Genomic DNA, 25,519 nt, shown 5'->3' with positions numbered 1-25,519 from the left:
TCTTACAGCATTTAGCACAGTGCATTATGATTTCTACAACAGGCAGAAAAATCATGTCAAGATGTTCCGCAATTTTCAAGGGAGCGGGGGCGGGGGAGAACTACTGATGTAGACAGAGCTAGTTGAAGTGACTCTTTCTATGTTCTTTTAGAAGCCACCTGAACTCATTCCATTTCTCTCCCTCTCCTAGTGCTCTTCCGAGATTTTTTATTTTTTGCATTCATGACAATTTACCAACGAAGGCTGTTGTAGAGTGTGGCTGGTGCTTGTGGGATCTGTCCTGTGGATCTCGCACATTCCTCTCCTAGGCTGGGTTTTGCAGAGAGAGCAAAAAGGGAGGAGATGAGCGCAGGCGGAGAAACCCTCCCCAGCAGAGCAACAGAGGGACGCTGCAGGTCTCATCCTACTCCCCAGACTCCCGTTACCCAAAAGGAGAAGCAGGTGCCCATTTTTTTTTGCTAAACTTGCTGGTCGCCTGGCCCATCCCTTTTAGCGGCAATGAGAAATTGCAACAATGACCAGGAAACGGACCCCTCTTCCTTCCTCCAATCTGCAGGTTTTTTAAATCTCTATATCATCTGTGTAGCTGGGGGCTGAAGGAGTTTGAACAATGTTATATATGCATTTTTTTAAGCTTCCTAAAGAGCTTAGAAGGAGCCATGTTAGCCTGCAGCAAACACAACCAAACGAGCAAGTTCACAGGACACACAGCCCAGGAGGGGAGTTTGCACCCGCTTCGCTCTTCCCTGTCCTTTGTGCTGCCACGCCTTGAGCCAAGCCCAGGTTTGGCTGAGCATGTCACCCACATGGAGCCTTGGGGTTCACAGCCCTCTTCTTGCTAACCATGACCTCTAGCCGAGAGCAGTAGGTCTGCAGCGAAATGGACCAGGGAGGAGGAGGAAAGTGGCCGCTGGCTTCTTTCCAGGATGGAGAGACCTGCATGGTCTTGCCAAGCCAGCCAACAGCAGCCAGGTAGCTTGGAGATGTTTCGGACCACAACTCTCACCAACTGCCAAGCCAGCATGGCCAAGCGATGTCTTCACTGGTGCGAGTTGTGGTCCGAAAAATCTGGAGGGCAGCAAGTTGGGAAGGCTGTGCTCTGTACGACGCACTGCACCATGCAAATCAGGTCACAGCCTTGTATCGTAAAATGTTTGACAGTTTAGTTTTGGCAGAAGCCACAAACCTGATGTTTGAAGAGACGGATGCAGAGGGAAGAAATATATAATCTTTCTTCAGAGAGAGTCGAGGCAAAACAAGTGATGGATGGGGTTGTCTGGTACACATCTGTCCTCTGAAAAGGGATACGGCAGGGAGCTGTAGCCAGCAGTGTGTCGGTCTTTTAGCTTCATTTTAAAATAGTGATTAACTCCTGCTTTCCTTCTGCATGCAACGTATGTGTACCTACCTACCTACCTACCTACCTACCTACCTACCTAGCCTTTTCATACACCTGTTAACTTTGAAGGTGCTGCCAGGGACTTCTGTTGATTTCAGGAAGCCCCTTCCCCTCTTTCATGATGAATATTGGAGGGTGGGGGACAACAAAGACTCTGATTTCAAGATGCTGTATGAGCTCCCTTTTACACTGCAAGAGACCAGTGAGCCAATATGGGGTGTGTTTTGAAGGTGTTGAGATCATCTTAATGAGCTCTGCCTTTCAGATTAAGGCTGTAACCTTTTTTAAAAAAGAAATGCAGGGTGTTTGGAATGCAGACTTCAACACAAAATCATAGTAGTTCTGTTGCTGTTCTTCATGCCATGTAGCAATGTTTTAATGGCTTATTTGCACAACTGGGCTTTCTTCAGGTGATGGTAAGCCTCTTTGGAGCTGAAACCCAACAGCAAAGCGAGTTGCAAAGAGCCCCGAGATAACTGGGGACTCTTGATTCTCCCCCGTGTTCACCTTGAGGTTGTTGCGGAATATATCGAAAGTCAGCGGAACCTGGAATTTGCCTCAGGTGCTTGGCACCCAAAGATGCTGCACCAAAGGGGTGATGCAAAAGTTGCTGCTTTATACAAGGCCAACAATACACACAGCACCTGGGAACCTAGGTGCCTGGACATGCCTTGTTTTGAGTCAGACCTTTGGTCCATCTAGCCCAATATTGCCTGCTCTGGCTGGCAGTGGCTCTCTTTGCCAACCACCTGGCCTTTCCCATCTCCTGGTAATCTTTTAATTGGAGGTGCTGGTGATTGGACCTGTGACTTTGCCTATTCAAAGCCTGAGCTTGACAACAGCTATAATCAATATTTATTCTACAAAAGGCTGGACCTTCCTCTACTGAGAGCCATGCCCCCCGCCCTCCCGCATCCCTTTTGGCCCAGTGAAAGCTCACATCAAGAGCCAGCTGCCCGTCAGTGATGGAGGTCCTCTGCTATTATTATTATTATTATTATTATTATTATTATTATTATTATTAAATTAATTAAAGCTGTATGCTGCCCTTCATCCGAAGATCCCAGGGTGGTTCACAACAGAAAAATACAAAATGAGAATGCAAAATACATAATAAAACAACAAAACAAACAGATTGAAAAAGCCCTAGAACGTTAATCAGCCAAATGCCTTGTTGAAGAGAAATGTTTTTTTCTGGCGCCTAAAAATATGTAATGAAGACGCCAGGCAAGCCTCCCTGGGGAGAGCGTCCCACAAGCAGAACTGCTACCCTCTGTGCCTCTCGTGGACGAGGCACGTGAAAAAGGGCCTCCCTGAATCCTGACCTAGTTCACCTGAAATTTATTTTGCACTGAGTTTCTCGCACACACCAGGCACCCCCTGGTTCACCCTTACTCCCAAGGCAGGGGATCTCTACACCAGGCTAGGCAGCCAAGACATTACAGCATTTGTGGCGCAGGAGTGGTTTAAAGCCCATCTGCTGCAGCTGCAATCCTGACCCCACTTACATGGGAGCACGCTTGAAAGATTTCACTGGGACTCAACTTCTGAGCAGATCCGGTTAGCAAACCGACATCACTAAATCCAGAATGAAGAGTACCTTGAAATCCTGGGTTGGAAGGACTGAGGCTGCAATCCTAAACATTTGACTGAGGCCATATGCCCCCTGAATTCAAGATGACTTGGGGTCGTTCTGTAAGCTGTCCTGAAATGTAATGCAAAATCTGGGTTGGGGGAGTCTGTGGTGTTCCAGATATTGGACTCCAAGTCCCATCAGCTCCAGTCAGCAAGGCCAGTGGTCAGGGATGATGGGAGTTGTAGTCCAGCAACAGCTGGAGGCCCACAGGCTCTCCGTCCCTGGTTCACAAGGTCAAAGCAGTGGCTCTGGTGGTGCTTTTTAATAAGTCCTCCTCTTGGGGTATAGGACTGGAATGTGGACCTCTCTCATTTCCCCAGAAGCTGTGCAAAATGTGCCTGGGCAATCTGAGCCAGGAGGGGCAGAATCAGGCCCAGGGGCCAAGGGTAGGCTTCCAGAACAGGCTGTGTGGGCTCCCCACTGGCCCCACTCCTCACCCATCCTGCTGTGCTTTTGTCTGGCTGGAATATGCCCTTGAATGGTGAGAAAGCACCTCTGTTTGTTTGTTTGTTTGTTTGTTTGTTTGTTTGTTTGTTTGTTTGTTTTTGCATGGATGGGAGGGAGGGGGGAAGGGGGTGTCCATGAGGAAATGCACTCCTTGGATTGGAAAGGTTTCTCCACTCCTGGTCTAGACAAACACACAGTTCTAGTCCTAATTAATCAATTAATTAATGAGTCATTATGATGGTAACTTATTCATAAATGTAACTCTTTTTACATGAGTGTATAGACGTGTTAGCAACGGGAGGAAAGAGATTTTTCAAATGTGCAAATTTTTATGAGTTGATGGTTTTGCCAAAGATGGGGGGGGGGGCATTCCTTTGAAAGTTCAGTGGGATTTTGTCAGCAATTTATCGCCATGTGCACAAATATTATTTGATGTATCTTGGGAAGGACAGAGTTGACAACTGTCGTAATAAGTAGACTTGGCTCTGCGATGCGTACTACCTGGTTTGGGTGGGCTGCTTGCTTGTTTTTTAATCACTTTTCTGTTGAAGGATTTTTACCTATTCTAGTTTGAAAATAATTGCTAAGATGACTAAAAATGAAACTAGAAAATTAAAATTATTTTTCCAGTTTACTCTCTGTGCATTTTGTATGCAGTCTCTTTCTTCTGGGGAGGAAGAGGTGGATTTTTTTTTCTTTCTTTTGGGGGCTCATAATGCCCAGTGCTTTGCAGCTCAACAAAGGAGGGAGAATTTCTGCTGCTTTGTACATCACCATCAACTGGGCAGGGTGCTTGCAAATTAACTAAACGGGTATTAGAAGTCACCCCAGGACTGTCCCTACTGAACACCTTCATAGTCCACCTGTTCTCAGCAGCCAGAAGCCTCATAGCCAGACACTGGAGAGACCTGTCAGGAGTAAGCATGGACCAATGGTACCAAATTGTATAGGAAACAGCCTTATTAGAAAAACTAACCAACAAACTGAAAATGACACAGGAATAAATAGAAGAGGACACCTTCACCCCAGTATGGCTCCCCTTTATCACACACACAAGACAACAATAGGAACCCACCGACAGCATACGAATCAATCTGGCTTACCTCACCCAACAAGCCCCCCCAAAAAATGCAAATAAACCCCACTGCAACCAACCACACCCTGGGGCCCCCAATCCCTCTCACTACCAACAAAATGAAATACAGTGGTACCTCACGTTACAGACGCTTTAGGTTACAGACTCCGCTAACCCAGAAATAGTACCTCAGGTTAAGAGCTAGGTTGGCCCAGCCACTGTGGGCAGCTTCCAACACATTAAAAAAAAATCTAACATTAAAAACTTTCCTAGACATGGCTGCCTTCAGACATTTAAAAGTTGTATACAGTGGTACCTCAGGTTACAGACTCCACTAACCCAGAAATAGTACCTCAGGTTAAGAACTTTGCTTCAGGATGAGAACAGAAATTGCACGGCGGTGGCAGCAGGAGGCCCCCATTAGCTAAAGTGGTGCTTCAGGTTAAGAACAGTTTCAGGTTAAGAACGGACCTCCAAAACCAATTAAGTTCTTAACCTGAGGTACCACTGTAAACAAATAGAGAACCTACCAAGTTTTTCTTCTTGGAAAATCCATAAAGGTTTTGAGAACCACATTTTCCGAAGATCGTTGATAGAAATATGGGATAGGTATAAAAGCCTACTCAAACCAAAAACTCCGCACTGGTTATCTCCATTAGAGGTTAATCAATATGAGAACGAATTGGATTACATATGGAAATCTGATTGTTAAGGAAGGGGGGAATGGAAAATGAAACCCTATGAAGAAGTAAAAGAGTATGTATATGATTGGTTGCATTATTTTCAAATAAATGAAATGTTTAAAAAGGATCTTAAGGAATATGGATTTGTAGAGAAAGAGTCAAAATTTCAAATAGAAATAATAAATAATGAATATAAAATTCTATCTAAAATGTATAAGATATTGATGGAATGGCATACAAAGGATGAAGAAGTTAAATCTGTTGTGATATAATGGGCCAGAGATTTTGGATATAATATACAATTTAATGATTGGATTAAATTATGGAATGAAAATATCAAATTTACCGCATGTACTGCGTTAAAGGAAAATGTTATGGAAATGATGTACAGATGGTATATTACACCGGTAAACCTTGCAAAAATGTATAAAACATGCAAGAAATGTTGGAAATGTAAAGAAAAGGATGGTACTTTTTACCATATGTGGTGGGAATGTAAGAAGATGAAGAGCTTCTGGGAATTGATATATAATGAATTGAAAAAAATGTTGAAATATACATTTGTTAAGAAACCAGAGGCCTTTCTTTTAGGAATTATAGGAAATGAAATAAATAGAAAGGATTGTAAACTTTTCCAATATGCAGTACCAGCGGCAAGAATAGTACTGGCCCAGAAATGGAAACGGGAACAAGTACCAACATTGGAGGAGTGGAGAATGAAGCTGATGGACTATGCAGAACTTGATAAACTGACAGGGAAGATCAGATATCTACGAGATCAAAAGTTCATCGAGGACTGGGGAAAGCTAGTGGAGTATTGGGAATGTATAAGTGATAATGAAATAACGTTAGTGGCATTTAAAGAAGCTCTGTAAAAACCTAAGAAATATTGTAAGAAATAAAAACAGGTGTGGAAGGGTATGTTAAAAGGCAATAGTAAATTTAGGAAATGTGTAATTAAAAAGTTTAATTCGGATGATTGTCAGAGAGGCTGAAGGAAGTCCAAAAACGAGAAAATTCGTCAAGTTGTAATGTGGTGCGATATATATTTTTCTTGATGAAAATTAATAAAAATTATTATAAAAAAGAGAGAACCTACCAAGTTGACACTAACACAAAACCCCACACGCACACTATATAAAGCATGGGTAGGCAAACTAAGGCCTGGGGGCCGGATCTGGCCCAATCGCCTTCTCAGTCTGGCCCGCGAACGGTCCAGGAGTCAGCGTGTTTTAACATAAGTAGAATGTGCTCTTTTATAATGCATCTCTGGCTTATTTGTGGGGCATAGGAATTCATTCATAGATTTTTTTTCCTTCAGAATGTAATCCGGCCCCCCACAAGGTCTGAGGGACAGTGGACAGGCCCCCTGTGGAAAAAAGGTGCTGATATAAAAGAATAAGCGTCACCCCCACACACCCCTCCTCTCTTCTTCTCCAACCTTATACTTTACACTAATGTCTCACAACAAATGTAACTGATTTGTAAGAAAGACTGTACAACCTGAAAAAAAGAGACAAGGCATGTACCAGTACTTTTGTAAACCAAGAAAATCTTTAATAAAAATAAATTAAACATATAATTTAAAAAAACAAACAAACTGTCCTGGGTGATTTAAACTGAGATCAAAACCCAAGCCTTAACAATCTGATTCAGACATCATGGCAGGCCAGAGATTCATTCTAAATTTCATTCCTGGTTTCCCAGGATCACAAACCAGTTTCCCAGTTTTGATAAGCATATGACTTGCCTCAAACCAGGTGTGGCAGGGTTGGGGTCCAGGAGGGGAGGGGAGAAAGAAGCCCACCATTCCCTTGAAAGCTCATTCTTGTAACACTAGATCATGGCTTGTTGTTTCTGTATGAACCAAGCAAGTGTTAATTTACATCAGTCAAAAGGGGAGGAAAGTGTGGCAGGTCTCTGCCCTGAGGAGATTACAGTCTAAATAAGGAGTTATATTTGTAGACCCTCCAACTGTCCCTATTTTCCAGGGACAGTCCTGGATTTATAGAAGCCACCCCAGTTTCTGATTTGATCCTAGAATGTCCCGCTTTTCCTTAGGACGTTCCTATTTTCATCAGAGAGATGCTTGAGGGTATAGAGTTATGTGACCCCTTCAGAATAATTTGCAGCAACGGCCAGTTTAACTGGTAGAATAGGAGACCAGGAAGAAAAAGCTTTTAAGGAAGATTGGAAAAAATTTGTAGAATATTTGAAAAAAATATTGTAAACAAATCAGGATGTTAGCAAGATTAGAGTAAATTCAGCAGTATAAAGTAGATTGAGATAAAACGGGGGGAGGGATATGGAATAACCACAATATGCAGCAGTAAAAGGTAATTAAAACAAACTATGAAAGGGGGGTGGGAAGGAAGTTGATGTTAGATGTATGGTTTGTGATTTGGTAAATGTTAATGATCAAATTTTGTTAAATTGAAAATGATAAATAAAACTGTTTAAAAATAGCAACATCCTCACACGAAAAGACAGGTGTGTGTATTATGACTCCATTTGACATTTTAGGTTATCAGTGGGCAGGTTGTTGACCAAGGGGGAAGAGTCTGTGCCCCTCCTGATGTTGGGCTGAGGGAAACTGTAGTCCAAAACATATGGGGGGCACCAGATTGGGGGAAAATTCTCTTGCTAACATTATGCTAACAGCAGTGGCTTGGGGAAGCTGTCTTGCTGGTGCCAGAACCGTTCCGATGGAGCCTACAGCTGTATCTGTTGATGGGTGTCAACCTGCACACTAGCAAATTAAGCAAGTTCGTTTGCTTCTAATGAAGATACATCATTGGCTTCTGAAGATTTCTCTCTCTCTTTCCTTCTTCCTTTTCTGTGAAGGTTTCTTTACTTGGAGAAGGGAGAACGTGATACTATGAATAGCTTTGGTTCAAAATGTGTATTTTAGAGAGTCTTGAAATAAGAAGCGATCATGATGGAGAGAATCTATGAGGGACTCTTTTAGACTCCTTGACAACACAATTTGTGCCTTTTGTGGCTGTCACTCTCTTTGCCACCCCCACCCCCCTGCTGTGGTGGGTTACAGGCTACAGTGTCAATCATATTTACCCCCAGTTTCAAAGTCTCTCTCCTTGATGGTACAAAAAGGTGGTTCAAAATAGACAGAAGCTTTTCTGAATTCAGAAAGAGGAGAGAATTGCAGTCATCACCCCAAATCTTCCCTTTGCTTTGTATCCCCAGCTTGTGCCAGAGCTTCACTCAGGAAGGAATTATAGACCCTCCTTCCTTGGAGGTATTCAAGCCCCTCTCCACCCCTCAGCACCTGCCATCTGAGGTGTGTGCCACGAACATCAGGGCCGGCTCTCGGAGGTGCAAAGGGCAAGTCGCTGCTTCAAGAACCCAGAGTAAGCAACTTGCAAAGAAATGTCCGGTATCTTGTATTTTTGAACTCACAAGGTCTCTACCATGTCCCTCTTCCCTCTGTGTTGCTGCAGCTGCTAAACTAGTGAGCAAAGGGGTTCTTGCATAACCAGGAACAGAGAAGGGATCACAATGGGAATCTCTTGGGAAAGAACTCTTTGTACATTGCTGCTCAGCCTTCAACGGGAAGGAACCCCAGCTTTGGAGGGCAGGATTGTCAGCCGTCATCTTTCCTTCTGAGGCTGAGAATTTGCTTCTTCAGCATTTTCTAGCAACACAATAGCATTTTCCAACACACCCTCTGGGTCCGCTAGTTCAACCTGAAAGAAACATGGGGTTGTTGGTTTTTTTTGCAATTTAATACATTGCCAAAAAACAAACAAAAGGAGACTGCATAAAATTTTCATATGCTAATTTAAATATACAGATGCCAACTTAGAAATAATTAGGTAAAGGGACTCCTGACTGTTAAGTCCAGTCGCGGACGACTCTGGGGTTGTGGTGCTCATCTCACTTCATTGGCTTTGGGAGCCGGTGTACAGCTTCTGGGTCATGTGGCCAGCATGACTAAGCCGCTTCTGGCGAACCAGAGCAGCGCACAGAAATGCCGCTTACCTTCCCAACGTGCTTTCGAACTGCTAGGTTGGCAGGAGCTGGGACTGAGCAACAGGAGCTCAGCCCGTCGTGGGGATTTGAACCGCCGACCTTCTGATCAGCAAGCCCTAGGCTATGTGGTTTAGACCACATTAAAAAAATAATTACTACTGAAACAAAACAAAACAAATAAAATAAAATAAAATAAAATAATTAGGCCACAGTAATAAAATAATTACTGCACTCTAAATAGAAATAGCAATGCCTTTCTGCATAGTGGGGAAGGCTGTGGCTGGGAGAGACAGGCAGTCTGCTCTCTGATGATGGGACCCTGGGGCTCCATAGTACTTGCTGCCTTTAAACTGGACTCAGACTGAGCAACCCTTCAAACGGAGGATAACTCCAAATACAGGACAGTCCTCTTATTGCTCTTCAAACAGAATGAGGGTGGGAAATGCCAGGGGGAGAAAGAGGGGCTAGCCTATGGAAGCATTGCAAGTCCTCCCGGCCAATACTTGAACTGGCAACATTGCAGCTCCCCACATAGCCTTTTTAAGCCCCATTCCAGGGATGGGGAATCAGCCACAAGGCCAGACTGACAACTGGCCACCTTCTGGGAGCTGCACGGCAATGGTTTGCAGAGCAAAAGTGGGTGTGGCAAAATAGCAATAAAACACCCACCCACACACCCGGCAAAAGGAGAAACAAATGCACACTCCTCTATTCCCCCACCTCACCCCATTGTTACTAACACAAACACATAAACCACACAGGGTTACAACACACCCTCCCTGTCTTTCACACACACCTATAGATTGTTACAGGGTTTCTTGGGGGGAGGGGGTCAGTCAGGATGGCTCCTGTGGGTCCCTTCCATGCCTGTGGGAGGCTAGAATCTATAGGCGGACGTTTGCTGCACTGGACAGCCCAGTTCTTTTGTTAAGGTAGCGGCCTTAGGTGCTCACAGCTAAGTATCCGCCATTCGCATCTTCAAAAAGTGAGTTCTGTTGCCATAGAAACTAATGGTTGGGTCTTTCCCCACTTCATTCCTTCATTCATTTACAGCACTTATATACTGCCTCACAAATCTTATGATTTACATAAGATTATTACACGAATAAGCATCAGATTCTGATCTTTGTTTGTTTTTTTAAAAAAAAATCAATAGACTGGAAAAGACAATTAGTTTGTTTAGAAAAAGCTGCCTCTCTGCTCCCTTTGGGTCATCCTGCCCTACCTGCCTGCCTGCAGACTCCCATCCACTTTGCTTCTGACCCAGCCTACTTTTGGCTCCTACCATCAGCTGACTTTTCCTGTGGGTCCACTGCCCTTCATCATAAAAGCTTCCCCACATCCAGCTATTTGCACTCTCCATGCTTAAGAGGCCAAGGGAGCGGAGGTGGGCAAGTCCTGGGGGAGCTTGAGCACAGACTAAAATTGCTCTTCCCTCTCTGCTCAGGTGTTGGCTTGCAGGAAGAGACAGTGGAACCCACCCTTACGCACGTTCTGGCCTTTGGGCCTGCGGGGAGCCTGTAACCTAGAGATTACCTTTGGGATGGGATACTGAGTTGGTGCAGGGGCTTCGTCGCGGCCAAAATCAATCATGGTTCCGCAACGGGGAATGTCGGCCACCCAGTAGCCTTCATAAAGTTGCCCCGTGTCCAAGTAGATGAACTTTCCTGGACCGTGTTTCTTCCCGTCCTTCCAGGAGCCTTCATACCGGTTTTCATTTTCTGCAATTGACACAGAGATTTTTGTGGGATTGATGCTTTTTTAAACATACACACACAGAGACACACACAGAGAGAGGGGGGGCTGGCTTGTGTTTTCACAAGGTGTTTTCACAAGGCCCTGCAGCATCTCCTAATAAATGGTTCTATCATGGTCTAGTTTGCCCCCCCCCCCAGGTCATTGTGGCTGTAGACTTTGCCCCTGAAGCACTCCATGCCTGGCTTCCAAATTGAAAATGCACAGAAAAGCTCGAGATACACGTTGATCTACCCACACATAGTTGTTATCCCTGAGAAACGTAGAAAATAACAGGATATATTTATCCAAAAGTCTTCAAACTTACACAACCCTTTAAAAATTAGCTGATGAAGGTGAATACATCGAAACAGGGCCCTGTCGGCCTGAGTTCTTGGTGTGCTTTTTTTTCTTGGAAGTAAATACCCCGCTGAAATGGACAGAACGGAACCTGCTTCTGACTCAACGGTCAGGAGGCAACTCGGATTGCAGAGAAGTCTTTTTGCTCACAAGCTCCTAGGTATGGTGGAATTCTGGATGGGGCAGTTCTGAGAAGAGACTGAAGAGCAGGAGCTCCCTCCCTCTTTGCTTATTCGGAAGGATTCATATAGTGCTCTTTGGTGATGCTTCCAAGACAGTTTATGAAAACATTAAGGGTGGAGAAAGAAAAGCATTTACCTGGTACCGAAAATATATTCATGTGGGTGCCAGGCAAATTTATCTGGGGAAGGAATTCCATCAATAGGGCAGCACATGTCCGTCACAAGGGCCCCACCAAGCTGTGCCCTTCACAGTTTGGATGCTGTGGTTAACTCTCTTAAATCCTTTTGCAAGAAAGGGAGGAGCCAGCAAAACTGCATGAATCCTACGTTTCAGTTTACCCTTTCTGGGCAAGCAGCCAGTACCAGCTATTTGATCTTGGATGGTTGTCCATCGCAAACCTAACAGAAGGCGCATTTACCCCCTGCCTTGCAAAATTTCCAGTTACAGAGCTGACTATATTAAACCCGCAGGCACAGGAAAATAATAATCTATTAATTAGCTAATTTTAACCTTAGGAAAAATCCAGCCAGTTCATGATCAATTGGGCAATGTCTCTGGAGGACCAATTATTCAATTTGTGGTGGTGGCAGTGGTGATTTAAAATCCATCATATCCTTAACACTCAGAACATCCCAGCAGGTATTAATTTTAACCCCATAATCTTCTTTTCAATGCTTCGCCTCAGTTTTGGAATAGGTGATATTACGACAAGAGCACCTCTGAGCACATGCAAAGTGAATCTGAACCTCTGCTGAGGAAGTGTCACCTTCAAGGGTAAAGTGATATCAAGTCTGAATCCTCTTGAAATCTGTCAAGGCACAGTCATTACCTGTCCTTTTAGAAACTAAAGACATTTCTAGATAACCACCAAGACTCTAAATCTCACCAATTTCCTGGTGCTGGAAGTTAGATACAAACAGATCCTGGGCAGCCGTGTAATTAAGTGTACCTGCCCTCGGCATAACCTGGGCAGGACTAGCAAACTGTTGCTTTAAAAGTTCGTGTAAACATACTGTCAGCTATTAAAACAGCGGTAAATTGTGTGATTGCTCAGCATGGCACAATAATAATTTTTAAGGACATTTTAATCCTCCCTTTCCTCTCAGGAGGTCAGTAAAGCATATATGGGTCTGACCCACATTTTACCTGCACAACAACCCTGAGAGACGGGGTTAGGATGAGAAGGAGCAATCGACTCAGAGTTCCCAAGCTACCTTTGTTATGACTTAGTGGGATTTGACCCCAAGTCTTGATGGCTCTAATTAGTCCAGCCTGCTAACCCCAGCACCACCTTGGCTCAGCCAAGCACGGCATGCTTTCAAGGTAGCGCAGGGATTGCAACCTCTGGCCCAGGAGACCAATGCGCCTCTCCAGGCCTTGATCTCTTGCCCTTGGGATTCTCCCCAGGCCTTGCCCCCTCACTGGCCCCAAACATTTTTGCCTGGCTGGAATACATCCATGAACTCCGGCCTCCCTAGACGGAAGAGCGGTTGGAGAAACTGGCCTACTGTGCAAAGGCAAAAACTTACATTTGCCCACTTTGCCCTGTGACCCTCAGTATGCCACCCAGAAGGGGGGTAATGTGGCTCACAGACTGGAAACGTTCTCCCATCAGAGCCTTAGCCAGAATGGCATGGCAAGAAGAGTTTGGGTTTTACGGGTGTCTCCCTGCCACTGACATTTGATCAACACACGTGTGACTGCATATACACAAGGGGACAGGAAGCTTAAACATAAATTTCCCCAGAGCCTGAAGAGGGTTTCAGTGAGGGTGGAGGAAGCCCCAAAGAGAGTGGGGGCTCAGCAGGGTTGTGGTTGTTGTTTTTTACACTGATGTGTGGGGTAGCACAGCCATCACCCCCACTTTTCTGCGCATCCTCCAGGGTGCTCCCAACTTATGTGATTTTTGCTTCTGTGCGCAGGGGCCCTGTTCTTGAAACCACTAAAACCCATTAAGTCTTCAAAAGACTACTGGTGTGAGCTGAGGCAGGGTAAATGGAGATATGTGGCACAGACAGCAACAAGCCGTTGTGTTGTTGTCATTGCGCAGGCCACCTTTTGAGCAGCAGCGGCAGCAGCAGTCTATCTGAGCAAAGAGAGCTGAGAATGTTGGCGGTGGCACCATCTGGCCAGCCTTAACGTGCCCCAAGTTCTGTTCTGGGGGGTGGGAAGGGCTGGGGCCCGTCCTGAGCGCTACCCAAAGGCATAGAGGACCAGACCTCTCAAGCATCATGGATGCAGCAGGGCGGTACTTACTCAGGCGGAACATGCCTTGCCCGCTCGGCTTGTCCTCAGACCACTGGCCTTCGTAGATGGAGCCGTCCTTGTAGTACATTCGGCCCCAGCCGCTTCTCTTCCCAACGGCCCATTCCCCTTCGTAATACTCCATATCTGAGTAAAATTTTATTCCGTATCCCTAAAATCAAAAGATATTCATGTGGATGATCACACAGCAAACTTTCTCTTTAAAATGTTTAACTTTTATGTTAATTTTCTTTCTTTAAAAAGTCAATACTGTACTTGTTGCTGATGCCCATTTGATTTGCTCCCCGCCCCACTTCTGGAAGCAGGACAAATCTGTCAATATTTGTTTTCTCTCAGCTTCTCATTTCTCCGTGCCAACTTTGTGGTTGTTTTTTGTTTTTTAAATGTCCTCATAAAACTCACCAGAGTTCTAGTGTGGATTTCTCCTTTTTGTATGCAAGTTTGCCTAACAGACATTTTTTTCCTTGCTATAATGCTGTCTTCACCAATAGACGCATCTTTACGCACACAAGTATATGTGTGTTTGTGGACACTAGTGGGCTGGAGATCTGCACCGCAACATTAGGGGAAGTGCAGATTTTGAAGGACGCCTGTGTTGTGGTTCAACAAATTGCTTTGGAAAGTGCAAATTAGCTGGGTTCACCTTTAAATCCAAAATGGTTTGAATTTCTGAGCACCACAATTGAAGGAGGACATTGACAAGATGGAACGTATGCAGAGGAGGGTGATCAGGGGCCTGGAAATCAAATCTCATGAGGAGCGTTTGAAGGAGCTGGGTCTGTTTAGCCTGGGAAAGAGGAGGCTGAGAGGAGATAGGATAGCCTTCTTCACATATCTAAAGGGCTGTCCTGTTCCAGAGGCTAGGACCAAAACCAAAGGCTTCAAGTTACAGCAAAGGAGATTCTGATGGTAGAACTTTCTGATGGTAAGAACCATTCAGCAGTGGAATGGGCTCCCTCAGAAGGTGTTGGACTCTCCTTCCTGGGAGGTTTTTCAGCAGAGGTTAGATGGTCTTCTGTCAAGGATGCTTTAGTTGAGATTCTGGCATTGCAGGGGGTTGGACCAGATGATCTTGGGGTGCCTTCCATCTTTACAGTTCTATGATCCTATGAATTTCTCCTCCACCCCTACCTTCTGGGCTGAATCCACACCACCTCCCAAAGTGTGAGGACAAAGTATGCTGAGGTATCTGACTCTGTTCACTTCCCTCATGGCTTGCTCTCTTCCTGTCACTCAGAGAGGGCAGCAGAATTAAGGAAGCCATGAGGCTCTTGGAATTAAAAGCGCGTGTGCCAACTTAAATAAAATATTGGGGGACGTTGTTAAGCCGCGCCCCACATAATCCATCACATGACGCAGTGCGCACACACCATTTGAAGCGGGGAGGCAGCAGTGCTTTAAATGTTCACCTCAGAAAAAGGAACAAGTGAATTTCAGCAGGAGTCTATTGTGGCAATTTCTGATATTAATGCTGATCAGACTCTGGCCCTCGGCTCACTTTTAAAGGCATACATTCACATCCGCCATTGCAAAAGAGCACGACTTACCCACATTTTGTCATTCTTCCACCAACCCGAGTACACTTTCTTGTAGTCTTTTGTGATGGGATCAGGGAGGCTGTATGTCCCATATCCATCCCGTTTTCCAAATTTCCAGTCTCCGCTGTAGATGGCCCCTGTCCTCTTCCATGTCTGCGTGCCCTTGCCTGGCCATGGGGACAAAAGGCAGGAACTGGTAAAACTGGCCGTGCATTGTGGTTTTAATTTACTTGAGCCAATCATTTCCAAAACTAGATAAATGAATAGTTCTCTAGTTCTGAAAGAAGTGCATGAAGCAAATCCATGGAAGACTTCTGTGAGCCCTGTCAGGGAACTGCCATCGGAGCCAGAGGCGGAGGGAAGGCTCCAGAGGGATGCCGGAGAGGGTCCCAGCAGGGAGAGAGGCAGCCCAGCTGCTGGGGAAGGAAATCAACGTAACACCAGGAGAGAAGGGGGGCAGATGGGGGAATCGGAGAAAAGGCTCCAGGACTCTTCAACGGAGACTAGTGGGGAGAGCACAGGTGCTCCGCTGCCCACACCCTCCCTGCGCAGAAGACTTCTGCGCAGGGAGAGTAGGAGGAGACTTGGCGTCAAAGAACTTTTTTGCTGGAATAAGTTTAAGAAACGCCCGCTGATGGATTCTGCCAGCGACTGAGACAGCCACGCAGTGAAGGGCTGTCCAGACAGAAAGGGTTCAACCAGGCAACCAAGCCTAGAGTGGAAGCAACTTACGCATGAGCAAACCCCCTAGAACCATTACAAGCCCGTATCGCCCAACTACAGAGGAGGTTGTCCTCAGCATTGCTGCATGATATTTATTTATTCATTCGTTTGTTCGTTCGTTTGTTCGTTCATTCATTTCATAAAATTTATATGCCACTTGATTGTAAAAAGAAAAAGAAAAATGATTTACAAAGGCACCGCCCTGTACTGTACAGTGGTACCTCGGGTTACAGACGCTTCAGGTTACAGACGCTTCAGGTTACAGACTCCGCTAACACGGAAATAGTACCTTGGGTTAAGAACTTTGCTTCAGGATGAGAACAGAAATTGTGCTCCGGTGGCACAGCAGCAGCGGGAGGCCCCATTAGCTAAAGTGGTGCTTCAGCTTAAGAACAGTTTCAGGTTAAGAACAGACCTCCGGAACGAATTAAGTACGTAACCCGAGGTACCACTGTACTGTTCTGGACATAGAAAAGGGTTCACCAGCGCAGTGTCCCAGGGGTGTGATGGCGCCCGTGAGGTCTTCTTCGCCTGACACCGTGGTTCTCAAAGGGAGCAATGTACAGCACTGGTGTGGCGGCAGGAGAGGGTGGCAAGACCAGGGAAAAGAGTCGGCAGAAGAAGATTGGAAGAAGTTTAAAGACTATTTGCAGAAATATTGTAAAATTAATGAACGTTAGAATGATGTTGGATAGAAATTAAGTGGTTTCCAGCTGTAATGCTTAAGAGATATGGAAAATAAGGTTTTGAAATAAGTAAAGATTAATGGTGAGGATTTGCTGAATTAATAATTAGAACTGGAATATAAGAAAGGGAGGTACGAGGAGGTCTGGAAAATAAGTTAAAAGAAAATAAGTAATTGGAAATTATACGTGTTTTGAGTTGTTTCTGTTTTTGTATTTTTGTATTTTTGTTGTTTCCTTTTTTGTTTTACATTGTATTTCTTTTTGAAAATTTCAATATTTTTTTATTATTATTTTTTTTAAAGGAGAGGGTGGCAAGTGTGGCTGGAAGATTCCAGGACAAGCAAATGAACATTCAAGAATTTCAGTGTCGCATAGTACAGTATCAACTTGTTATTTTATTTATTTGCAGAATATGGACAGATATCTTTTCTAAACGAGAGTGAGATCATCAAGTGATACGGCAAGCTTACACCTCTCATTGAGTTTGTGCAAATATTTAAGGTATGTATGTAAGAGGCTCGTTTATAATTGTATTTTGGGAATGATGCATGTTTTATACTTTCTGGGTGTCTCGTGATCATTTTATAACGCAGTTGTGCTCTGTGCACTCCTAGCACTGCTAGGAGTTGTTTCTTTTTGTTTTCCATGGTATATCTTATCAATAAAAAGATTGGTGTGGCACGAGTAAATTTTTATTCTGAAAGTGTGGTCCAGAGAAAAAAAAGAGAGAGCCGCTGCCCTGACACCTGCTAAGCTTTTGAGCCTATCTTGCTGCCTCCTTGGCCTCAAGGTGGTTGAAGGTACCAGTAGCTTTTTCTCTCTTGAAAAGCTACCTAGTGCTGAAGGAGGAAGTTGGAAGAGCGTCTCTCTTCCACACTTCCTCTTTCCATTCTATGTGCTCTTCAGGGTTCAGATCGATTCTACTCAGCAGCGTAGCATGGGTTGTCAGCACCCAGGGCAAGGCAAGTAATTTGCGCCCCTAACCCCTAACCTGCCGCCGCTGCCAGCTTCTTCTTGCTGCTGCCTGGGCTGGGTATTTACGGTAAGGTAGCCACGGCGGTGGCGGCGGGTCCGTGTCAGGTGATCTGAGGCGAGTTGCCGCTGGCGCTGCCGCCCAAACGACGCGGCTTGCCCGGAGGAGGAGGAGGGCAGAGAGGCGAGGAAAATGCAACATGGCCCAGCAGCTGCAGCAGCAGTGGCAGGGCTGTGAGGAGGGGCTGCCTGGCGCGCCCTCTGCGGCCCTGACGGGCTGGGACCGCGGCGAGTGCTGAGAGCCGCTGCCTGCCGGACGCCTTCAGCCCGGACGCGCGCACAGCTCGTCGGTTCCGCGAGACATGGGGCTCTGCTACAGCCTGTGCCCAAGGCTCTTCAGCGACTCCGGAGGCGACGACCGCGCCCCCCCCAGATGTTGCGCCCTGCACCCCCCACGCTACGCCACTGATTCTACTGCTCTGTTTACATCTATCCCTTGGGAAAGCAAAGTGCGCGCGCACAAGCGTGTATGTTCCTTTCCCTCTCTGTCAGGAAAGGGGAGTGAGGCAAGCGAGAGGGAAGTGAAGTTGCTTGTGGGGGTGGCACCTACAGTACTTGCTCAGAGCTAAAAAGGCTGATGACTCCCTGCTAGGTCTCTCAGCAGCTAGGAAAGCTTTTAATGTTTGATGCATTACTGTATTTTAATACAGTGGAACCTCGGGTTAAGTACTTAATTCGTTCCAGAGGTCAGTTCTTAACGTGAAACTGTTCTTAACCTGAAGCACCACTTTAGCTAATGGGGCCTCCCGTTGCCATCGCGCCACCGGAGCACGATTTCTGTTCTCATCCTGAAGCAAAGTTCTTAACCCAGGGTACTATTTCTGGGTTAGCGGAGTCTGTAACCTGAAGTGTCTGTTACTGAGGTACCACTGTATTTTGTTCGAAGTTGCCCAGAGTGGCTGGGGAAGCCCAGCCAGATGGGTGGTGTATAAATAATAAATTATTATTATTATTCACCATGGCAGTAAATCAGATCCTCTTTTCCATAAGCAATTTACCTGTTGTGAATAGCCGATTGCAGGTGAGGGGGGCTGTTTTCATGCTCTGGCATTACTCATTTAAAGGTTGATCTCTTTACATCTCTTCTCCCAAGCAGTGGTGGAACAAGCTGATCGGGCGCCTGGGGAGGCGCCTGTGCCCAGGGGTGGGGCCAGCCAGGGCAGGACCCTCTGTGGGGCCTCCGAGGAGTCTGCCTGCCTCCTCCCACTCAGCTGCCCTACAGCTGAGGGGGGAGACATTAGGCGGACCATTTGGGGCAACGCGGAGCCTGCGGGCACCCAAGCCACCCCGTCACTCCCAGGAGAGTCGCATGGCTTGGGCACGCTGCAAGACCCCGCAGTAAGTGCCACCCAGCAGTTTGTCACCCCCTCAGTGGTGACACCTGGGGCTGCCCACCCACACCGCACCCCCCTTCCTCCGCCCCTGCTCACAAGGGACCTGCTTGCCTCGACATGCATTGGAGAGGGATCCAACCTGAGGCTAGTTTTTACGTATGCAAAATATGGAGGAACAGCCTTGTGTTGTTTTTCTCCCAGCTGCCTTTGCAGCCTCCTGAAATAGTTTGTGTGGATGCTAATTAAGTCCTCTTACATGCAGTCTCAGACAAACTGTAGACTTTTTTATTTGAGGGAATCGCTGGGCCTCTCCAGGCTGCTGTTTTTTTGCCTGGAATATCCTGCAACATATTCTATTATTCTTGCTCTGTATTGTCCTTACCGTGTTTTAGGTTGTCCAGCCATTCGCCAGTGTACCGATCGCCATTGACCGCGTAAACGGTGTGCCTTAATCCGCATTTCTGGGCCTTCCTATCCCATTCATACCAAAGAGGGTCAACTGTCCTCGGATACTTAACAATGGGCATACTTTCCTTGCCTGGAAGGGGACAAATAAAAAACTTAGGAATATCTGAAATATATTAGAGAGACAGTTTTTGTAGCCATGGGTTCTGCAGGATGACTGACTGACTTTCCTTTTTTACAAGCAGTTTTTTTTATCACCTGCGTCATTTGGTTGCTGATCTGAGAGTGGAGCTTCTCATAAATTAAATACCAGGTTAAACAAGCAAAGGTAATAAAAGGAAAATTAAAGCAACAATAACTGCACAGCAACCAAGTTATAAAAAATGGAATAAAGAAGTCGGACAGTTGGAGCAATGAAGAGAGCAAGCTGATTGGCTGCAGGTGAAATGAGTTCACAGGAAACATATTATTTCCCTGCGCCCGAGAAATGCTTTAAAACTTGTCAGAAGAAAAACACCTCTGAGCATGTGCAGAGTTCTCTTCCATCACCCAACATCCATCAGCAGGCACACACATTTAGGACTGGAGGGCAAGGTTTCCAAGGCAGAAACTACATTCCAGACAACTTTAAATCTCTCTCTCTCCTTGCAAATTATACTGTCAGAGTAAACCTCTGCCTTATTGTGGAAAATACTAGGTGTGACTATTTTAAGGATACGACGACATCACACCTGTTTCCTGTGTCACTGCACCTAGGTGGTAATGCACCTGATTTGCATGTACCTGATTTGCATGAAATGCACCTGATTTGCATTAAATCCCCCTTCCTGAAACTCTGGGGAGTTGCTACTGGTCAGTGTAGACAATCCTGAGGTAGATGCAGGATAAGGGCTGCATCTGAAGGGAAGCAACAAATCACACACACACATGCGCCAATTCAAGGTACACAGTGTCCAAAGCCATTCAAGTTAAGTTTGCACCCAAGGCAGAAAATCCTACAAGTGCTTCTTCCACTAACAATGTGCTGCCCTGGGGGGCCACTAGGGGGCGCATCGGAAGATGGCTGACAATAACATCTCTCCGACCCACACAAGGTAATTTGGAGGCTATGATGGGAGTAATTAGCCTTCCTACCCCCCCCCCCCAGGATGGTGGGGGGGACTGCCTTGCGTGCTGTGCCCTATACCACCCCCGAATTTGTGGGGATGGGGGCACTAGGCACAAAGGCCTCCTGTGGGATTCTGGTGCTCCTGGATGCCGTCCCTGATCCGCACCACTAGCTGCAAGAACTTCAAAAGAAACAATTTGGATGAAGAAATGCACATATTTCAAGGAAGGAGGGGGAGTAAAAGACTGCTAACAGACGAGATCTCTGATAAAACAAGACAAGATTAAATCATGAGAAGATACGCCAAGACACGGTATGGCAAATGACTGATGGGGGAGGGGAAAAAAAACTTTCCTTTCTTTCCTTATGTGATTAAACAAGAATCCCCTCCCCTCACGAGTCAGAAATGTCGTTTTAAGGACTTAAGCTGTGGATTTAAGGCTGTGTGGAGATAAACTTTCGAACCAAAGCATGTTTTAAGAAGAGCGTGGAATGTATAAGAGCTTTGGAATGACGCAGTTAAAAATGCCGCCGTCGCCATATTGGGAAGTTCTGTCGGAGGACTTAAGTCTGAGAGGAGAAATAGAGAAATAGAGCTGTTTTTATATTGTGGGTGAAACTCCTCAGTGGGACTTAAGAGCGACAGTTTTGCGAGATTAATGATGGAAAGAGTGCTGTTATCTATGAAGGCGATGATATATGGAAACCATCTCGATTTGAGGATTGGAAGAACGGAAAAATTCACACAGGATTATTATTGGTGTTTATCGGCTTAAGGAGACTATCAGAAGAGATCATAAAGAAAAAAGAGAAAATATATGAACAAGATGTGATGTGGAAACAGCAAGATAAGACTGGATAGAATTATGAACCCTGTTTGGACTGATTTGGATTGATTTGGACATTAACGCAGTAGCAAGAAGATGATCAGAATCCCCCTTCGGATCTTGAAACATGGGTCCCCCCAACAAAAATTTAAAATTCGGCTTTGTAATTCGGAATTTATGTGATGTGATTTAATTTGATTTGATTGGCCGGTTAATAAAAATTTATTTTAAAAAACAACAACAATGTGCTGCCCTTTTGTGAACCGTAAAACCAGCTGCCTGAGGCAGCCTAATGGTAGGGCCGGCTCTGGCTAGATGAGTATAAGGCAGCTTTTAAAGAACCTATTCTGTGCAATAGATTATTGTAGTAATGGGACATGATAGACCTAAACATTATCTCCCTTTACTATGAGTTGGAGCCAAGTCTCCACCCTTTCAGCTTGCTCTGGTAGTTACTGTACTTTCCTTTTCCTATGGATTTGTTTGTCAACTTGTTCTTCAGTAAACAGCCTCTTGTTCTGGGTCTGCAAAGCAGGTAACCCTGCCATATATTAAATAAGAGCTTAACAATGACCTCGCCCCTACCTCACATGAGCCACCTTGGAAACATATTTCAACTGTGGTATATGCATTTTTCAAACAATAAATGAGTTACCTTAATAGTCCTATTCCTATGGCCAGATAGCATGTGGAAGTTCACATTGATGTTATTCTCTCGGACAGCCCTGTTGGTCCACTGCCTCTTCCACCTGGGGACCTGCCTCTCTTCCTTGAATCATCCTTTGGCTAAGCTATTTTGCCCAGACTTTATAAGGTCACGGTGACATCATGGGTGACGTCAAGGGCAAGGGTGTCCATATTGTGAGGCACCAATTGCCCAGGAGATCTTGCCAATTTAGCCTTTTCCCTCTTGGTCTCTGCTCTGTGTATTTTGTTAGCCAGCAGTGGAACAGGGGGCAAGACTCAGGGGCTGCCAAACCATGAAGTTGTGTGAAGATTTAACAGTTAGAGGGCCAAGAGAAGCTGAACCCTGAAGAACGAGCCTCTTAGCAATTCCTTTTTTTATATAATATTTATTAAAGTTTTTTAGACATTAAACAAAAAACATACATAATAACATAGTCTTTTCAAATTTCCACATTTCATTCTCCTCTTTGGACTTCCTCACATCTCTTGTTCCTGCATTCTGAACTCCCAAATTTTGCTAGCAAATTATTTACTTGTTTCCATTCATATCATATAATTATCCAATATTAAATCTCAAATTTTAGAATTTAAATCACACTTTTGAGATCTTAATTTGAAATGTTGTTTATCCAAAATTTGTCTTTTCTTTCAATTACATTCAAATTTATATTCCTTATTACTAATTTGTTGGAGCCGTGTTATTACAAATCTTACATCTTTCTTAACATTCATACAATTTACAATGTTTTTGTAGATAATCCTTAAATTTCTTCCAGTCCTCCTCCATCAGTTTCTCTCCCAGGTCTCGGATTCTGCCAGTCATCTCAGCCAGTTCCATATAATCCATCAGTTGCATCTGCCATTCTTCCAGCGTGGGCAAATCTTGAGTTTTCCAGCATTTAGCAATGAGTATCCTTGCTGCTGTTGTAGCATACATAAAAAAAGTTCGATCCTTCTTTTGCACACTCTGGCCGACAATGCCTAAAAGAAAGGCCTCTGGTTTCTTAGGGAAGGTATACTTAAATACCTTTTTCAGCTCATTATATATCATTTCCCAGAAAGCCTTCACTCTAGGGCAAGTCCACCAGAGGTGGAAAAATGTTCCTTCAGCTTCTTTACACTTCCAACATTTATTGTCAGACAGATGGTATATCTTTGCGAGCTTGACTGGAGTCATGTACCACCTATATATCATTTTCATAATGTTTTCTTTCAAGGCATTACATGCCGTGAACTTCATACCGGTGGTCCATAACTTTTCCCAGTCAGCAAACATAATGTTGTACCCTATGTCCTGTGCCCATTTTATCATAGCTGATTTGACCATTTCATCCTGTGTATTCCATTTTAGCAGCAAGTTATACATTCTCGAAAGTGTCTTAAAGCTGGGTTCTAACAATTCTGTTTCTAACTTTGATTTTTCCACCTGGAATCCTAATTTTTTATCTGACTTAAAGGCTTCTTTAATCTGAGCATAATGTAGCCAATCTCGCACTTTCCCCTTTAGTTTCTCCATACTCTGCAACCTCCAATTGTCTCCATCTTTTTTTATTATTTCCCAATATTTCGGCCATTTGGCCTCCATATTGAGAGCCTCTTAGCAATTCCTAAGACCAGAAGAGCCCTGCAGCTGAATCAGACCAAAGACTCATTCAGTCCCATCAGGGAAAAAGGCGGGGTAAAAAGAAATATAGAATAATAATAATCTAGCATCTTGTATCCTACAGTAGCCGTAAAGATGTCCCTGGAAAGGGCCAGCCCTACCATTAGGCCAAGTGAAGCAGCTGCCTCAGGCATCAAGATACTGGAGGACAGAACTGCAGGCATCCCCCGTTTTAGGCGTGACTGACGTGTGCACAATTGTGCACACGTGCACAGAGCCAGACCCTTAAAGTGACCCTGAAACATCATAAAAGATGTCACTAAAAGGGACAGAATGGGGTGTTTCAATTGCACACAATTTTGCCTCTAGGTGGGCTCTGCAGCCTGAGGCACACCCACTAGGTAAGTCTCACTGCCCTCCAGCATCCCATCACCATGGTTAAAGTAAGATTCAGCTGCCTGTCCAATGGGACTGCCATCTTATCCTCAGGCAGAAAAATACCTTAGTTCAGCCCACAAGCTGGGCGTAAAAGCAGTAGCTTCTACCCATGACTGGCATTCAAAGGTATTAATTCCACTTTCCCATTGTAAGTTAAAAGGACCCCTGACAGTTGTCCAGTCGCGAATGACTCTGGGGTTGCGGCGCTCATCTCGCTTTACCGGCCAAGGGAGCTGACGTTCGTCCACAGAAAGTTTTTCCAGGTCATGTGGCCAGCATGACTAAGCCGCTTCTGGCGAAACCAGAGCAGCGCATGGAAACACCGTTTACCTTCCCGCTGGAGAGGTACCTATTTATCTACTTGCACTTTGACGTGCTTTCAAACTGCTAGGTTGACAGGCGCAGGAGCCGAGCAACGGGAGCTCACCCCATCACAGGGATTCGAACCGCTGACCTTCCGATCGGCAAGCCCTAGGCTCTATGGTTTAGACCATTAATTTGTCTAATCCCCTTTCGTTTGATAATCAGTCCCTCTTCCCAGGGTATTCTGATAATTGTAGCTCCGTGAGGAGAATAAGTGTCCTCTAACAACTCTCAACACCCTTAGCAAGCTCTAGTTCTCAGGATTCTTTGGTGGGAGCCACGACGGGTAAAGTGGTATCCTGGTGCTTTAAATGCATTGTTGTTATTGTTATTATTTAATAAGTTTGTATACCACCTTTCATCCAAATAACACAGGGTGGCTTACAACATAAAAAACCAAAATGAGAATGCAAAATTCTGTATTTTCCCATCTATAGGACGCCCCCATGTATAAGACGCCCCCTATTTTGGGGGACTCTGATTTAAGAAAATGGGGGGAGATGGCCCCTGTGTATAAAACACCCCCAAATTTTGGACATTAATTTTTAGGGGGGAAACCTAGTCTTATACCCGGAAAAAAATATGGTATAGGACAAAGACAAACAAGAACAAGCCGATAGTCCTGCCGCACACATTTAAAAGGCCACAGACTGATTGATAAGCCTGGTTACAGATAAATGTTTTCACCTGGCGCCTAAAGATATATAAAAGGAAGGTGCCCAATGAGCCTCTCTGGGGAGAGCATTCCACAAATGGGGAGCCACCACAGAAAGGTCCATGTTTGGTGTGGACGTGGCCTTATTCTCTAGAACGTGCGCATGGGACTGCAGCATCTGCCACTGGATTACAATGGGCCCACCTGGGCTGCCCCTCCACAGGGCTGGTGATGGTTCAAGCTGCAATAGGGAACTTGTGGCCCTCCAGATGTTGTTTGTCTTCAACTCCCATCAGCATGGCCAACATGGGGATGATGGAAGTTGTAGTCCAACAACATCTGGAGGGC

The 25,519-nt window shown here is 45.1% G+C and overlaps 1 protein-coding gene across 1 annotated transcript; it reads right to left on the bottom strand.

Moving 5' to 3' along the window:
• Positions 1-8,617: 8,617 nt before the first annotated feature.
• MORN3 (MORN repeat containing 3) lies at positions 8,618-22,239 on the bottom strand. The gene is made up of 6 exons (XM_081842298.1): positions 22,081-22,239; positions 19,468-19,623; positions 15,320-15,477; positions 13,764-13,923; positions 10,767-10,951; positions 8,618-8,944 (listed from the first exon to the last, which is right to left on the bottom strand). The coding sequence occupies exons 2-6, from the start codon at positions 19,610-19,612 to the stop codon at positions 8,849-8,851; spliced, it is 744 nt and encodes a 247-aa protein (XP_081698424.1). The 5' UTR covers positions 19,613-19,623; positions 22,081-22,239; the 3' UTR covers positions 8,618-8,848.
• Positions 22,240-25,519: the final 3,280 nt, after the last annotated feature.

The sequence above is a fragment of the Podarcis erhardii genome (assembly GCF_964252035.2).
Source record: "Podarcis erhardii genome assembly, chromosome: 15".
Classification (NCBI taxonomy): Eukaryota; Metazoa; Chordata; class Lepidosauria; order Squamata; family Lacertidae; genus Podarcis; species Podarcis erhardii.
This window is presented reverse-complemented; position numbering and strand designations above follow the sequence as displayed.

What these genes read in the sequence shown, in the direction of transcription:
- MORN3 (XM_081842298.1), bottom strand. Translation starts at nt 19,612, where the DNA reads ATGCCCATTGTTAAGTATCCGAGGACAGTTGACCCTCTTTGGTATGAA. An exon ending in GCTGGACAACCTAAAACACG is followed by an intron (nt 15,478 to 19,467) that starts GTAAGGACAATA and finishes CCCCATGGCCAG; the next exon opens with GCAAGGGCACGCAGACATGG. An exon ending in GGAAGAATGACAAAATGTGG is followed by an intron (nt 13,924 to 15,319) that starts GTAAGTCGTGCT and finishes TTTTGATTTTAG; the next exon opens with GGATACGGAATAAAATTTTA.